A 16,450-nucleotide genomic window follows, 5' to 3' on the forward strand; every position below is an offset into this window, starting at 1 on the left:
CGAAAGAGAGGATAGATGGATGAGATTCTCAAAGTATACCGTAGATGTCTCCTCTCCACAGGCCTGCCCTCCATTATAAATTCACTTGTCCTCTCGCCCCTTACCTGACCCCCAATCTATTTTTATACACACACACACACACACACACACTTCTGTGGCAGTGTGTGCGCGTGTCCGGGTGTGTGAAAAAGCGAGAATGCTGACATTTACTTCCCTCAACTCTCCCTTTGGCTCTCTGCGCTCCATATTTAAGAAGTAGGAGAAGGACAATCATTGACGTTCCCTGAAACACATTTGGTGGATGCCTCCATGGAATGGCAAAGGGGTGAGTCAGACAGTCTATCTCCTTATCTGTTCCCATGCCCTAAGCCAGGTAGGACCTGCATGTGCTGTGGGTTACTGGGTAGTAGTAACCCAACCCTGGGCCACAGTAAAGCCCACTGACCTCCCTCACACTGGTGAATGTGTGATGACATAGCCCACAAATGATGTACCGGATGAAAGTGAAACATATCAACATGATTGGGGTTCCTTTTCCTGGAGCACACAGAGCCATAAGGAGAATAGAGGAAGGAAAATGTCAGCAAACAGTGACAGTCTCTCACACACACACACACACGCCAGTGGAATTTGAGAGTGGTTCATCATCTCATTGGTATTCCTGCGATCAGTGGCCTGTGTTCTCTGGCACACACTGATATGATGCAAGATGCCTGAATATTCATATTCCAGGCTGGCTGGCTGGCTGCGCACGCGACACAAACATGTTCCTACTTCCTGCTAGACAGCGGAATGAGTCCTGAGAGGAGCCCCAGTGAGATGATTCAACAGTAGCAGGGGAGACGGGGTCAGGTCCAGAGGAAAGCCCAATCAACTGGGAGATGACTGGCTGATAAACTACCTGTTCACCCACTGATTCACTGTCTCTCTCACACACAGAAAAATAATTGTCCAAAAGGCTGTCAGTTATAAATAGCCCTCTCAAGCCACTGATAAATCATTTCATGTTTGATTAATCTGGCCTGATCTCCTGTTTGATTAATCAAGCTTCTTTATGGTCTGTCTGTCAGCCTGAGATGCTTCACTGAGGAGGCTAAAAACTGACCTTGCACTTCATCAGTAGCCTACCCTTACATGCTCCGTCTCAGATGCTGGATAAACCAATCAGCAGAAGCTGATCAGTAACAGCATTGAATGTCTGATTCAATTTTGTCTGAAAGAACAAACAAAATTATGGCCAGACAAATACACACCATCGACAAGACAACAGGATTTGTTGGCCATAAACGAGCATAGACACTCACATCATGAACTACATTTAGACATATAGTACCAGTCAAAGGTTTGGACACCTAATCAATCAAGGGTTTCTTTATTTTTACTATTTTCTACATGGTAGAATAGTGAAAACATCAAAACTATGAAATAACATACGGAATCATGTAGTAAACAAAGAAAAGTGTGTTAAATCAAATACAAAATGTATTTTATATTTCAGATTCTTCAAAGTAGCCACCCTTGACAGCTATGCACACTCTTGGAATTCTCTCAACCAGCTTCACCTTGAATGCTTTTCCAAAAGTCTTGAAGGAGTTCCCACATATGCTGAGCACTTGTTGGCTGCTTTTCCATCCCAAACCGTCTGAATTGGGTTGAGGTCGGATGATTGTAGAGCCCAGGTCATTAGATGCAGCACTCCATCACTCTCCTTCTTGGTCAAATAGCCCTTATACAGCCTGGAGGTGTGTTGGGTCATTGTCTCGTTGAAAAACAAATGATAGTCCCACTATGCGCAAACCAGCTGGGATGGCGTATCGGTGCAGAATGCTGCAGTAGCCATGCTGGTTAAGTGTGCCTTGAATTCTAAATAAATCACTGACAGTGTCACCAGCAAAGCACCCCCACACCTCCTCCTCCAGGCTTCACGGTGGGAACAACACATGCGGAGATCATCCGTTCACCTACTATGCGTCTCACAAAGACACGGCGGTTGGAACCAAAAATCTCAAATTTGGACTCAGACTAAAAGGACAGATTTTCACCGCTCTAATGTCCATTGCTCGTGTTTCTTGGCCCAACCAAGTCTCTTATTATTGGTGTCCTTTAGTAGTGGTTTCTTTGTAGCAATTCGACCATGAAGACCTGAGTGACTCAGTCTCCTCTGAACAGTTGATGTTGAGATGTGTCTGTTACTTGAACTCTGTAACGCATTTATTTGGGCTGCAATTTCTGAGGCTGGTAACTCTAATGAACTTATCCTCTGCAGCAGAGGTAACTCCTGTGGCAGTCCTCATGAGAGCCAGTTTCATCATAGCGCTTGATGGTTTTTGCGACTGCACTTGAAGAAACATACAAAGTTCTTGAAATTTTCCGGATTGACTGGCCTTTGTGTGTTAAAGTAATGATTGAGTGTCGTTTCTCTTTGCTTATTTGAGCGGTTCTTGCCATAATATGGACTTAGGGCTATCTTCTGTATACCACCCTACCTTATCACAACACAACTTATTGGCGCAAACACATTAAAGAAGGAAAGACATTTCAAAACTTAATAAGGCACAACTGTTAATTGAAATGCATTCCAGGTGACTACCTCATTTAAGCTGGTTGAGAGAATGCCAAGAGTGTGCAAAGCTGTCAAGGCAAAGAGTGACTACTTTGAAGAATCTCAAATGTATTTTTATTTGTTTAACACTTTGATTACTACATGATTCATGACTATTTTCATAGTTTTGACATCTTCACTATTATTCTACAATGTAGAAAATAGCAAAAAGAAAAGAAATCCTGGAATGAGTAGGTGTGTCCAAACTTTTGACTGGTACTGTATCTTGTTGTGTGTGTGTGTGAGAGAGAGTCACAAAACATCGACCAAGCCTCATTCACCTCAGTTGTTCCACTTCGTAGACTGGCTGGAGCTCCTGAGCTCTGGTGTGTGTCTGTCTAATGGGGGACCACATATCTTAGTTTCTACTCTGAGAGTCACTGCATCCAGGCTGGGGAAGGGTTTACCTGCAGTAGGGGTGGCAGGGGATGGGTTAAGCCCTCTCCCAGAGGAGCTAAGGACCCCCGCTGCTCTGAACTCATCATCTCCCTTCTACCACTATGCTTTTCTTGCCTCATCACACAGCAAACGCCCGTACCGCACACACACATGCTCATAGACACAGCTCTCAGACACACACAGAATCCAACGCAATCACCCAGATGCACACAGACAATCCCACAGCTCTTTTGATCAGAAATATCAATTTGCACATTTCTCCACTTCACTGCATGTCCACACTGCGACATCACACCACTTCACTCTTCCTCTCGGTCTGTTTGTCTCTCTCCATCTCGTTCCCTCTCCAGCCCCTGATAAAAGGATAATATGCATCACTAATAATGCAGGCCTGTTTTTCTCTCTTGCTTTCCTTTGAGTAGCCAACTGGAGGACACCTGAAAGAGAAAGTGAGCCCCCAAAATCACAACAGAGGGATATTAGAAGAGTGATTTGGACTGTAAAAAATGTTTATGGAAAGGATGAAAGATTTAACCATGAAATCATTCCCTCAGTTGTCGGCCTGTGGAGGCTGCTGAGGGGAGGATGGCTCATAATGGCTGGAACGGCACAAATGGAATGGAAACCATGTGTTTGATGGTGTTGATACCTTTCCACCAATTTCGCTCCACACATTACCATGTACCTGTCCTCCCCAAATAAGGTGCCACCAACCTCCTGTGTTGTCAGCTGTGTAGTTTGAGAGAAGAAAGCCTAGTTTACACCTGCCACCAGGCTAATGAAAGCAGGGCCTGTACCAGGAGGGAGAGAGGAGAAAAGGAAGGAGTTGTTTGCCTTCTGAGTCAAACACACTGCTTCACTGTTCCTAAGTCTTTACTCCTCCGCTACTCTTCCTGTCGGATGTGGAAGCAGTCCCAGAGATCTGAGTAGGATGAAGTGGTCCCTAGACGCTGGTCTAAAGTCAGTGTCCAACCGTCCATTCATAGGCTCTCATCTCCAATCAGCTGGCCCGCACCAGACACCAGCACCACATCCTGATGGTAGATCAGATCACATTCAACACTGTATTTGGGTACAGCTAAGACTGGTTATTAGAGAACAGGTAGGACTTGTCACACATTAGGGTTTGAAAAATCCAAGAACTTTCAGTAAATTCTCTGGTTTTCCAGAATCCTGGATTTCCTGCTTATTCACTCCTGATTCCGGGTATCTTCCAACCAGAAATTCATTGAAAGTTCCCAGAATTTTGCAAAACTAGTCACACAAAAGCAAATGAACACACACTTTTCCATATATATGCTGCATGTTGAACAGGCACCCCCAAAATAAGGGCACATATATATATGAGAGAGAGAGAGGAGAGAGAGAGAGAGAGAGACATCCTGTGGTGCAGATGGGTCTCACACTGAGGCAAGCCTGGTTTCCGTGGTGATTTGTTTTCCTGGGATGCACATTATGAGGAAATTGATGGCTTTTCATTTCAATAATACCTTACCCCACCCACCCTAAAAACAAAGTCTTCCCTCAAAATAACCTTCAATAATACCTTACCCCACCCACCCTAAAAACAAAGTCTTCCCTCAAAATAACCTTCAATAATACCTTACCCCACCCACCCTAAAAACAAAGTCTTCCCTCAAAATAACCTTCAATAATACCTTACCCCACCCACCCTAAACACAAAGTCTTCCCTCAAAATAACCTTCAATAATACCTTACCCCACCCTAAACACAAAGTCACGTCTTCCCTCAAAATAACCTTCAATAATACCTTACCCCACCCACCCTAAAAACAAAGTCACGTCTTCCCTCAAAATAACCTTTCTTCCGCCTCTCTTTGTACCAATATTACTAGTCCGTCTTCCTCACACCCCCCCCATTTCTCCCGCTCTCTGGAGATGGATGCAGCATTTATCACATTAATTAGAAACTGGCTCCTCTCACTGAGCGCTGACAGAAGACAACAAGTACTTCATCAGAGACGTACAGTGCTGCTGCTGCTCCTATACGACACAATGTTAACCTGTTCCCTCTCATCAGCCCACTGTGGCAAAGACTGTTAACCCCTGACCTGGCCTGCTTACGATCAGACTGGGTCCTTCTGATATTGATCACTGCACTGTATTCCCTATTCATCAATAAGCAGGAAAAACACAGTGATCATTGCAGCAGCCCAGGTGAGCGTCACGCTACACAGAGCTCAGCCATTAGCTGATAAACATTCAGATGCAAGGCCCCATGAAAATCAATATTCATCCACAGGCCTCCATCCGCTGCGCCTGTTAGGGGACTGTACTACTATATGCTTAATTTAGAGTTATTCTGGTTGTTCTACAAAACGGTGGGCTATATTTTTAGATTTTTAATACATTGTAAGGCTGCATGGTGCGACTAATGATGATTTCAAAAAAGTTCTGCTTTGTTTTTGGGCAGGCTGTACACACGTCATCAATCTCTCATTCACAATTTGAGAAACACTTGATAATGCTTCGAGTTTCCCGGTGGCATCCCCTTTGTGGTCATAATGCACCCTAAAAACCCATGCCTTTTGAAACCCTTCTCCCTAAATGCTGATCAGAACATTTCGCTTAACATGTTGATAAACTATTAGGCTATTTCTTCACATAATAAGCACAGCAATGGGCACACGGCAGTATGCTTTAAGTGCGAATGTTCCATTCGTGGAAAAACACCATTCTCAAAAAGTGACCACAAATTCGATTGTGTGCAATGCTTTTATTATAAAAAAAAAAAAAAAAGGTGCATTTTTATGGTGAAAATTCTCTCTCCAAACTCACACGCTGCATACAGTATTGTATGCCAGTTAGGCTCTACACCCGCAGTAAAGCGGATTAATGTACTTCAATTTATGAAGTTATTTGGCCACTTTAGTTGTGACACAAAGGCTTATGGGCTAGGTTACGAGGTGTGCGACTATGATTCCAAAAGAAATAAATCACACAAAAAAAGGCTTGTTTCTTGCCTTAAGCTGGGCATCATTCACAAGTAATAGGCTAATATATTTTCACCCATAAGACTATTCTTGATTTAATCTTGTCATATATATACACACACACATACATACACACACACTAAATAATGTGTGAAATTTGTTTTGGATGTAGAATGGACCATTATCATGCACCTGTCTCGAAACAGGAAAATCACCTCATCTCTGCACTTAAATAGCGAATGGAGGACGCTTTTCCTGTGGTCCATTTTCATGCCAGCCAGTTAGGCTATACTCCTGTTGTAAAGAGAAGCAATGTGCTTAATATTTGCTTAATATTAGGAAAGTTGAGCTATAAATATAGTAGGCCTAGCCTATAGAAAGCTGATGGGATCCTCTTTTTAATAGAGGCCATCACTCTGTTGTTTTCTCGACGTAATTACATAGCCTATAGAAATGTTACGCAACATGAGCTCATGAAGTGTTTGATTAGATTTTCAAATACATTTGCATTGATTTCAGAGTGATTAGAGGGACAATAGAGTGCTGAGTACCAGACAGTTAGTACGTTTGGTAAGATACTAATGATCATCAGCAGCATCAGAGCTGGGAGAAGACTAATTACCGTGAATAAATGGTCACGTGGAATTTGACTGCCTTCATGACATGACCACTGGTGTGGCGGTAATACGGTCACCAACAGCCCTAACCGTAGGTGTGAATGATGTATGGCCATGAGAGACAGAATGAGTGAATGTGTCTGTATGAAAGTGCCAGTGAAAAAGGATCAACATCTTATAGAAAGTGAATGTGGGTGTTTGTGATGCATGGGCAAGAGAGGCCACAACACATCTATAAGAACAGTGTGTGTGTGTGTGTGTGTGTGTGTGTGTGTCCGCATTTCATATAGTCAGGAAAGAGAACACAGCCAAACGCCAACAGTGCAGCCCAGTGTCCTCCACAGATCAATCCAACAGAGACTGCATTTTGGCTCAAATCCATACCATAAGTCTTATTCAGAAGCCTCCAAGCGGTAGCCTTAACAAAGCCTGAGGTAGGCACAGTCCAAATATTACTGAGCAGCACTAACCTACAAAATCACATCAACGTCCAATCAAAACGGCCATTTTATTTACTATTAAATATTAGTGAAACTGCCCAGGCGGCGGGGCGACGGCCCAGGCGGCGGGGCGACGGCCCAGGCGGCGTTGCCAGTAGAGATGAGTCAGGACTTCCAGGCTAGCTTCACTGAGGCATGGACGCACAGCAATTACAGCCACCAGCAGAGTCCTGGCATTGCCGCCACACACACACGCTCATCTGTACATGCACACCAGCAGATGTGGAAACGCTCATCCACAGACATAATACAGCAAGTGAAGAAGGAAACGAGTTCTCGGTGAAGATAATTTACACCAACTGAAAATCCATGCATAAATGTGTGCGTTTCTGTGATGTGATGCCCATACGCAAGCGTGTTTTCAGGAGAAGATAAGGGCAGCAGACAGGCAGAATCTGTGTGTGTAAACAGACTCCCCCTCAGGGTTGTAGGCAGCAGGCTCTTTAATATTGCAGAGCAGTGATAAATAAATTAGACAGACTGCAGGGAGATAAGGTGACTCTGCAGATAGAGAGACAGAGAAACTCCTCTCTCCTTTCACTACAGGGGTTAGAAAACAAACACTTCAGCCCCAGTATGCAGATGTGCCATGACACAAAAAGCGAAAAGAAAACTAATTAGCAAACAAACATGAATTTCCTCTCCTCCCCCGTGGAGAGCAGAACAGAACATGGATGTAGATGTGAAACACTAAGCCTCAGATGAACAGCTGCAGTGCCATTTACACATACCTGTCGGCCAGGCAGCCAATCAGTGAGGAGAGACCAATTGGAGTGGGACGATGCGGATATAAAAAAAGGTCCGATTTATTGTCCCAGAAGTTGCAACTTCTAAGCAGAACGAGGCAAATAACAGGCCTGTTGGGTGTCAGAGTACAGGAGGAGACCTGTGTCCTTCACCCTGTTTACTTCCTGTCACACTGCACAGGCAGGCAGGAGGCTCAGCTTGCACTTACCCTGGCATTGCTCTCATAGAGACACTCAAGGTGAACGAAAGTTTGATTTTTGGAGGGAGGGAGGGAGACGTGGAACAGAAGATAGTGTGGGGTACAGAGAAGGAGCGTAAGAGCAAAAAGTCAAAATAGACAGGAACAAGAAGGAGAGAATATAAAGACAAAGAAAGAGCAGGAGAGAGAGAATGCCACGTTCATATCGTCTCAGACTAGAGAGATGAGCACTCGTCCATCTGCCTGACAGTTGAAATGACTCATGATCAATGTGAAAAGCGTCAGTACCACTTCTCTCACACACACACACACACACACCTCTCTCACTAAAAGACAAACACACAGAAATGTTTTTGCTGCCACGCCTCACTAGAGGCGTGGCAGCCTAGTCTGTGTCCCTGGGCTGCCATGTAGCCTAGTCCGTGTCCCTGGGCTGCTAAGCCTTTATGGAGGTAGGAATGTTCTCCTTCACACTCAAGCAGGAGATCAAAGACTAGACTAGCACCTGACAGGCTGCATGTTCCACTGACACTCGCTCTTCACATCTGCTTTGATGCTGCTAATGCAGCTTTCTGCATGCTACACACAGCACATAAATACACCCTGCAGACAGGATACACCTGCAGCCATGCATCTTCTCATCCAGATATATGAACATAGACAGAGCTCAGTCTCTTCCTCTCTACCCACTCACCCCTTTTTTTATCTTACATAATCTTCCTGCCTCTCTCACTTCTTTCCGCTCTTCCATCTCTACCCTCCTGCAGCAGTTGTAAGTCCACTAAAAACTGTTTAAAGCTGAATTCTCTCCACTCCCTTATCCCCTCCATCTTCATTTCTCTTCTACTCATCCCCTTCTCCTGTGAAAGGTGGGAGACTGCTAAGAGCAGCTGGAAACTTATAGCCACTTTCCAATCAATCACATTTTGTCCTCCATTACCCCTTCTCCACATTCCTGTCCATCCTTCACCCGCTCCCTTGCCCCTCCTGTGGATGGTGTACGCCTGCTAAGAGCAGCTCTAAAACCTTGCTGACAGCTCTGCCGCTGGCTAAACTCATACAGCTGAGCCACAGGGCAATGCACAGCCTCCTATAACCACCGGCCTTCCCTGAATGAGAGATGTAGAGAATTGAGGAAGAGCAGAGCCAACAGTGAGATGGAGAGATAGTCAGAAAGATGAAGAGGAGAGAGAGAGACAGTCAGAAAGATGAAGAGGAGAGAGAGAGAGAGAGAGAGAGAAAGAGAGAGAGATGAAGAGGAGAGAGAGAGACAGTCAGAAAGATGAAGAGGAGAGAGAGAGAGAGACAGTCAGAAAGATGAAGAGGAGAGAGAGAGAGAGAGAGAGAGAGAGAGAGAGAGAGAAAGAGAGAGAGATGAAGAGGAGAGAGATGAAGAGGAGAGAGAGAGAGAGATGAAGAGGAGAGAGAGAGAGAGATGAAGAGGAGAGAGAGAGATGAAGAGGAGATGAAGAGAGAGAGATGAAGAGGAGATGAAGAGGAGAGAGAGATGAAGAGGAGAGAGAGATGAAGAGGAGAGAGATGAAGAGGAGAGAGATGAAGAGGAGAGAGAGAGAGAGAGAGAGACCAGAGGAGGCTGGTGGAAGGCGCTATAGGAGGACGGGCTCATTGTAATGGCTGGAATGGAACAGAGTCAAACATGTGGTTTCCATATGTTTGATACTGTTCCACTGATTCCATTCCAGCCATTACAATGAGCCCGTCCTCCTATAGCGCCTTCCACCAGCCTCCACTGAGAGACAGCTATAGAGGGGGGGGGGGGGGGGGTAAGCTTCTAAACATATTTCCCAACCTCTCTGGGATTAGTGTAGTTCTAATCTGCCCTGCAGTCTTCTCTCCTCCCTTCAGCCATGGATTTAGAGAGACAGTCACAAGTCAGGAGGAAAGCAGATTTCCCTGGGCCTTTAGCCGTTACCATTAGCCCCCGTCACTGTACGCCATCCCCTACTTCACTAATCAATTTAGTAGCTCGGCCCTGAACCCCAGCCCATCACTCATAATCCATCACCCTCAGCTCCACACTCCACCTAGCTTTCTGGTCTCCACATAGGAAATATCCAGGGAAATTCCAAGAAAAAAAGTATATTACCTTATAATATAATGAGTTCCTCTCTGGCAGATGCTCATATGAGGTGACCTACAGTGAGTAAAATAGCCTATGGGAGACTCAGTGGGCATGGATTCAGAAGTATGTATGAGGATCCAAGCCGACTCAGCCAAGCCATAACTTCATCATGGTTATTCTCTAAACTCCTAGTCTGGTCTAACTAAGAGGGAGTTTCAACTCAGGCCTCAGTGCACTAGTGGTCACATACACCACAAACCATCTCTCTCACACACACACACACACCACAAACCATCTCTCTCTCTCTCACACACACACACACACACACACACACACACACGATGAATGAAAAAGCCTCAGTACGGGTCATAAATCTCCGAGGGCCGTATTCAGAAGTGCATGGCAGAGTGCCAACAGGTCTACCAGTACGGGCCACACCCCTTCCTTAACCCTAAAATGAATACAACTACTCCTCCCACTAGGAGTTTACACACTCATATGACAGATAAGAAAAGAACATTGAGTATTGATGTGTTTGAGAAGCCCGGTGTCTGTGCTAAGGAGAGTTCAGGTCCATGCTGTAGTAGATAGGAACCATCTGCTCACGTCAGCAACACATGTGTTCTGCATTCCTCCTGTCTGACCAGCCAACACACATGCCCTGCAGACAGTCTCCTGTATTATAGCTCACACACAAACCACAGCGTACAGAGTGAATTACACACACAGCCCCCCCAAAAGAACACACCTGCCCCATCAGTGCCAGCCCTCTGTTCACCAGCTCACCCAAAGAGGAGTCAAGTAGAAGTGACAGCTGGGAAAGACATGTAGACCAGTGAGCATTGCATCTCACACATTCTTCCCCGGTGTCAACATTCCTCTGCCTCCTCTCCCCACTGCCAAAACAGCACCAATCATAGAGACATCCATTTCCACTGCCTAAAACACACACACACACACACCTTTTTCTGTTTGTAAAGGCAGCTGACGTCAGTCCACTCAGTAGGAGCCAAGATTAGAGTCACCATAACCCCTAGAGACATGGTCATTTAGCCCTGTTCATTCATTCATAACCGATTCACACAGTGAGAAAGAACAGGGTAAACAGAGCACAACACCTCCCCTTTCCTTCCAAAACCCCACAGGGAGACGAGGACAAATAGATGTGGGGGTTCCAGCCCACCATTCAAAGAGGTAAAAAGCAGAGACGTGGCAACACAGAATATACCCCCTGGCCCCTATAGAACCTCGTCAGAGGCCATGGGGAGGACTACAGGAGTGTGTGTGTGTATTCTACATCTCCCTCCTCAGCCCATCCAGCTAGCCTCATGCACAGCACCACAGAGAGACAACAGCCAGCATAAGAGATGCTGTGGTCTCAACTTTTAGAAATCTGGAGAACCTTACTCGAACCCCTAACCACACGCAGTAGGCCAGCTCCTCTAGGCCAGGAGGGGGGGGGGGGGGGGGGGGGGGGGGGGGGGGGGTACGGCAGCGGAATGGCGTATTTTTAGATAGTGGACTTTTAGCAGAAGAAGCGCCTGGCTGGCAGAGGGAGTGTTGAATTATTGAACGGCTCGGAGGGACGTCATGTTGGGGGCTCTGCTGGGGCCTTATTGGGGGCTCCTCGTGCACCACACACACACTCGAAGCTAGAGAATTTCAAGACTAGAGGGGCTAGGGGACAAGCACTTGTTTAATGGAAAAGAATGTTGGTGGGAAAAACAGAACATTATACTCAATGCGAGTTTACTACTGCAAGAAATACAATTACTCGTGGCGGAAAAGACTTAGATGGCAACCTGGGGAATTGTGACACTTGGATTCTGTGTAAGTGTTTCACTCCTCGGGTTCCGCTCCTCAAACACTGCGTGAGAGTCTTCTGGGGCCAGTTGCACCATTCTGGTCTTCACTCTACACCCGATCTAGGCTTGAAGACCAACTTTTTCACGCCCAGCTGGTGCAGAATGACTAAAAAAGGTCCGAAAACTGTAGAAAGGCTCCCAGCCCATCTCTTCCCGGGCGTTTTTCCTACACAACGTTACCTATCCTAGGTCACTGGTCTTTCCACATCAAGGCAGGGCTGAAAAATGTTGAGCATCTGCTTTTACCAAAAGCAATAAAAGTGGGTCTGGGAATCTGCCTCCAGAATGAAGTGATGCAGAGTGGAACAACCATGAGAGGAACACTGGTTTCTTTTTGGTCTGCCAGTATTGGTGCATTTGTTGTTTTATTATTATTCATTATTCTCATCGATTCCATTATTTTATGGCTCCTGGAGGACTACATGTATTTTTTACTTCGGAGGCCTGATGCTTGCGGGGGACATTTGGCAGGAAATGACATCGTCTGGAACAGGTGTGTGAAGCCTAGATATCATGAAATTCCACTGCTTAACATGCCATCGCTGCTGGTTGTTTACTTCCTCTAATGTCCTCTGGAAATCCATTACTTTAGAGTTGCATTTTACACACAAAAACATGAGGGAACACACGTACACACACACACAGGTAAACACACTAAGCAATCCTCTAGAATGCCAACACTGCAATTAGTCATGCTTCTTTCATATCCAGTGTGAGTGGGCTCAAGAGGGACCCTGGCTGCTGAATATCTAAACCAGACTACAAACCACACACACACACCTGGAGCCTGACAGATATGCAAACGCCTCCGCAGACAAAGCTGTCCACAATCATACATTTCCATACAGTAAGATGCAGATGAACACATTCCACCAATACTCCATAACAGCTGAAGAGGGTTCATTCCCATGGAGAGGGAACCGTGAGCCTGATGCAGAGAAACACACTGGAGCCATTCTGCACCAGGGCTACAGTATAGATGAAATGAGGAAAAATGGCAGTATGGAGATGGGAATGAAAGGAGTTCAATTGAAAGCGCCTCAGAGCGCTCCAGTAATCAGACTGCAGTTACACTGAGCTGTAATCACACTGACAACCTGAGTGGATGAAAGAGAGACGAGGGAGAGAGGAGGACGAAAGCAGGTCAGCTATAATATTCAAGGGTTCAGAAAACTGCAGGCAAGGGGCTTCCCTCCGCAAGACTCTCTCACGCACGCACTCGACTCACACACCACGTCTCTTTTTCTCTTGCACACACTCTGTCCCACCCCAGGATTAAAATGCAGATGGTGCCCTTTCCACTAACAGAGGCCTTTATTGTTAGTGTGAAGGGAAGGTGAACTCCGGTGAGGGCCGAGGTAAGCAAGAAAGGGAACAAGTGAGGGAAAAAAGAGGAGCCCCACTAAAAAGGTCAGCCTTGTGTTCTTTCCTCTCATCCCTCTTAGCACAATATTTCTCTCCATCTTCTCCTGTTCAGAAACTGCCTACGCGCACGCAGCCACACCACTCTCCTCTAAGCTGCACTTGAAGGCAGCAGAGCGAGGGGGGAGGGAGAAGAAACATCAGCACAAAAGGAAAAAGATGACTTCATTATCAGAACTCCCTTTCTCCATTAAGCCATTCAGAGAGAAGATAACACGTTAGGAGAGTTCAAAATGTCACTTGTATTCTATTGACGACATTATTGTGTGGAGCTAGTAGTAGGTGTATTCTTCAGCCAGACTATCACCCACGTAGAGAGAGCATCTCTCCCTACAAAATATCAACAAGAGATGAACGTTAGTCAGGTTGTTTACATGGAGTCAGAACAAACAGCCTGGAATGGATATATTACTTACAAAGAGACCATGAATCACTACATTCATTCTTAACACCTTACAAGGTATGCATTTAGTTTGTGTGTTTCCAGCTTGCTATTCTTCTCTGAGAGGCGATGTATCATTCTGGGGCTAAATCGATTCCTCCTCCAGCCCTTGGCTACACTGCTTACGCACCGCCCCCTGGGACAGGAATACATAAAACAATCACATACTGTAGCAGAAGCGCCATTTGAAAAGCTGGTGTCTGAAATCAGTGTCACACTTCAATAAAGCGTGTAGGAATAAAAACACACCAACAACAAAAAGCCCCTCGCCTACATGAGCAAATCTGAAGTGAACACCCTCTCCCACACAGAGCTGAGGAAGGCTTTTATAGCCTAGATTACCATCCTCTATAAGGAATCCTGGGAAGGAGAAATTAAGGAGCAAACTCAAATATGCTGCAGGGAAAACCAGACAAATGACCAGTTTTGGTCAAAGGGAGGCAGTGAGCTGCAGCACGAGAACCCACAGTTCTACCCTGAAAAAGAATGGCCATCTCCATCGCTGTCTATTTCTAGAATATTATCTTACAGCCTGGATCAAGCTAGATATTCAACTTCTGTATTAGATGTACTAGATCATGCCTGAACAGTAGAGCTCCTTATAAAAACACTGGCAGCCCGTAGACTGGGTCTGGGAGAGAGCCAGTGTGAGGGGGGGCATTGAGTCTCTTCACGTAGCTCCATGGCGTCAGTCAATACTGGGCTGTCAGGCCCGTGTGGCCACAGCTGCAGCCCACGGAGACAAGGTCGCTGTTCAGGCAGGCCTGGCCATCATGACCAATCAGTGTCGTTACCCTGACAACTATGGAAATAACCTCCGGCCACACCCCAACATCACATTAACAAAACACACGCATTCTCTTCTGGTCAGGTTGAGGAGTAACAAGACCAGAATCCCACTTTCTCTCTCGTGCAGGGAGTATGATCATTACACTGACTGACTGCATATCCACCCCACCTCTCTCTCACACGGCGCCTGACGGATGGGCGCTTTGCCCCTCTACAGAGACATCTGCTTGATGAGAGGAGGAAGTGTATTTCTGTCAGACAAGCTGTTCGATCTGTGCCACTGAATGCTTGTCATGGAGTGAAAAACCTACAGCTGCCAGGGCTTTGTCTATGACCAGTGAATGACCAGAACATGGAGAGGGTGACAGGTGCATGGGCATCGGGTGACTTACCGTATTCAGACCAGAATAGGACCAATATCAGAAAGCATCTCTCACTGGGGTTGGAAATGATCAGCTCGAGTGTCACATCCATCTTCAATCAACCTACACATTTCAATGAGTTTAATCCTATTATCCCCCAAGCCTGCTATAATCGGTTTAGAGACTTTATCTGCAGCATACCACACAATCGTGTTATGTCTATAAGTCTTTTAAACTTGTAAGACCATGAATGACTGTCTCTTATTTTTGGCACAACTTCACAAAGTAAGATACTAAAGTGCCTTCCGCATGTCCCTGTGGAGAGGGAGTCATATGTTTCCTTCCGCATGTCCCTGTGGAGAGGGATTCATATGTTTTGATGCATAGCAAGTGCATGTGCACGTGTTGACCAACCCAAAAAAGTATGGTCTGTCAACAAATGAATGATAACAGACCATTTATCTTACCTCTCCCCCATGGCCATCGAAAATCCCAAATATAGACGGGTGACTCCTGTTCACGATGTCAGTGAGGACCTCGAAGCGGTCTTCCATGTGATCTCTCCGGCCTTGGATGGAGTACACCGCCACATTGTTACTCTTGAACTCCCAGGTTTTGGAGAACTCTGCGTCCAGAACATCGAGACCCCCGAATTTTTCATTCTGCATAATCTCCGCCACTTTCCCCTTGACCATTTTGACAGCATCCCGGCTGGACTTGACGATGGTTTTCACCTCGTCAGTGTGGAAGAAGTAACTCCACAGAGCCAGGCTTATGCATAGGAGGAACAAGGTCTCTGGTCTGAGCAGAAAATAACGCATGATCCGACCCAAAAGAGACAACAGTGTCATCGTATCCTCTATCATTTATACAAACAACAAATCACGGCAGGTTGTTTTTGTTTATCCGCAACTTTCAGTCCATTATTACCGATGCGAGAATAAATAATCAGCGAAACCAAGTTACCCAAACGTAGCCTACAGCACAGCGTAAAAGGGTGAATTAATTCAACCAAACGCTGATAGCTCACATGTAGAAATGCTGCTTGACGTCTTGGAGAATCCGTAGACACTGCGGGGTGAAAGATTCTGCCTTGGCTCGTTCACTCTAGCATAAAACCTCGTGAACCAGCGGTTGTCCCTTGTCCATATGATGCGGTGACTCACACAACCGTGCAAGGAGGAGAATGGTAGCTATATATAACCTGACAGTTGGAGACCTCGCTTTGAAGTACCTCGTTTAAAGCTAACCTGAAAACAAACTGCATGCTCCCTCAACCTTTGACAGCGAGATTGAACTGTAAATAGTGCCCTCAAACTGTAGCGTTCGGTTTGCAGGACCGCACCACTGGGAGCACGTGAGGTGTGCAGCATGCAAGCTTTTTTAGGATAACATACATCATATTTCTGGAGGGACAAACTAAATGTCACTTGCAACTTTATACTGCTGAATATAAAATGTAGCGTTTGG

The 16,450-nt window shown here is 45.8% G+C and overlaps 1 protein-coding gene across 2 annotated transcripts in view; it reads right to left on the reverse strand.

Moving 5' to 3' along the window:
• The window catches only part of LOC115163276 (protein phosphatase 1L), a 39,863-nt gene extending 23,466 nt beyond the window's left edge, over positions 1–16,397 (reverse strand). The window contains exon 1 of one of the 2 annotated variants that reach the window (XM_029715016.1): positions 15,448–16,397. In XM_029715016.1, coding sequence (XP_029570876.1) covers positions 15,448–15,846 — 399 coding nt within the window. In that variant the 5' untranslated portion in view covers positions 15,847–16,397. The remainder of the gene's footprint in view (positions 1–15,447) is intronic. The other variant, XM_029715015.1, reaches the window with a different exon arrangement.
• Between the last annotated feature and the right edge of the window lie 53 nt (positions 16,398–16,450).

Source organism: Salmo trutta, chromosome 26 (genome assembly GCF_901001165.1).
Source record: "Salmo trutta chromosome 26, fSalTru1.1, whole genome shotgun sequence".
Lineage (NCBI taxonomy): Eukaryota > Metazoa > Chordata > Actinopteri > Salmoniformes > Salmonidae > Salmo > Salmo trutta.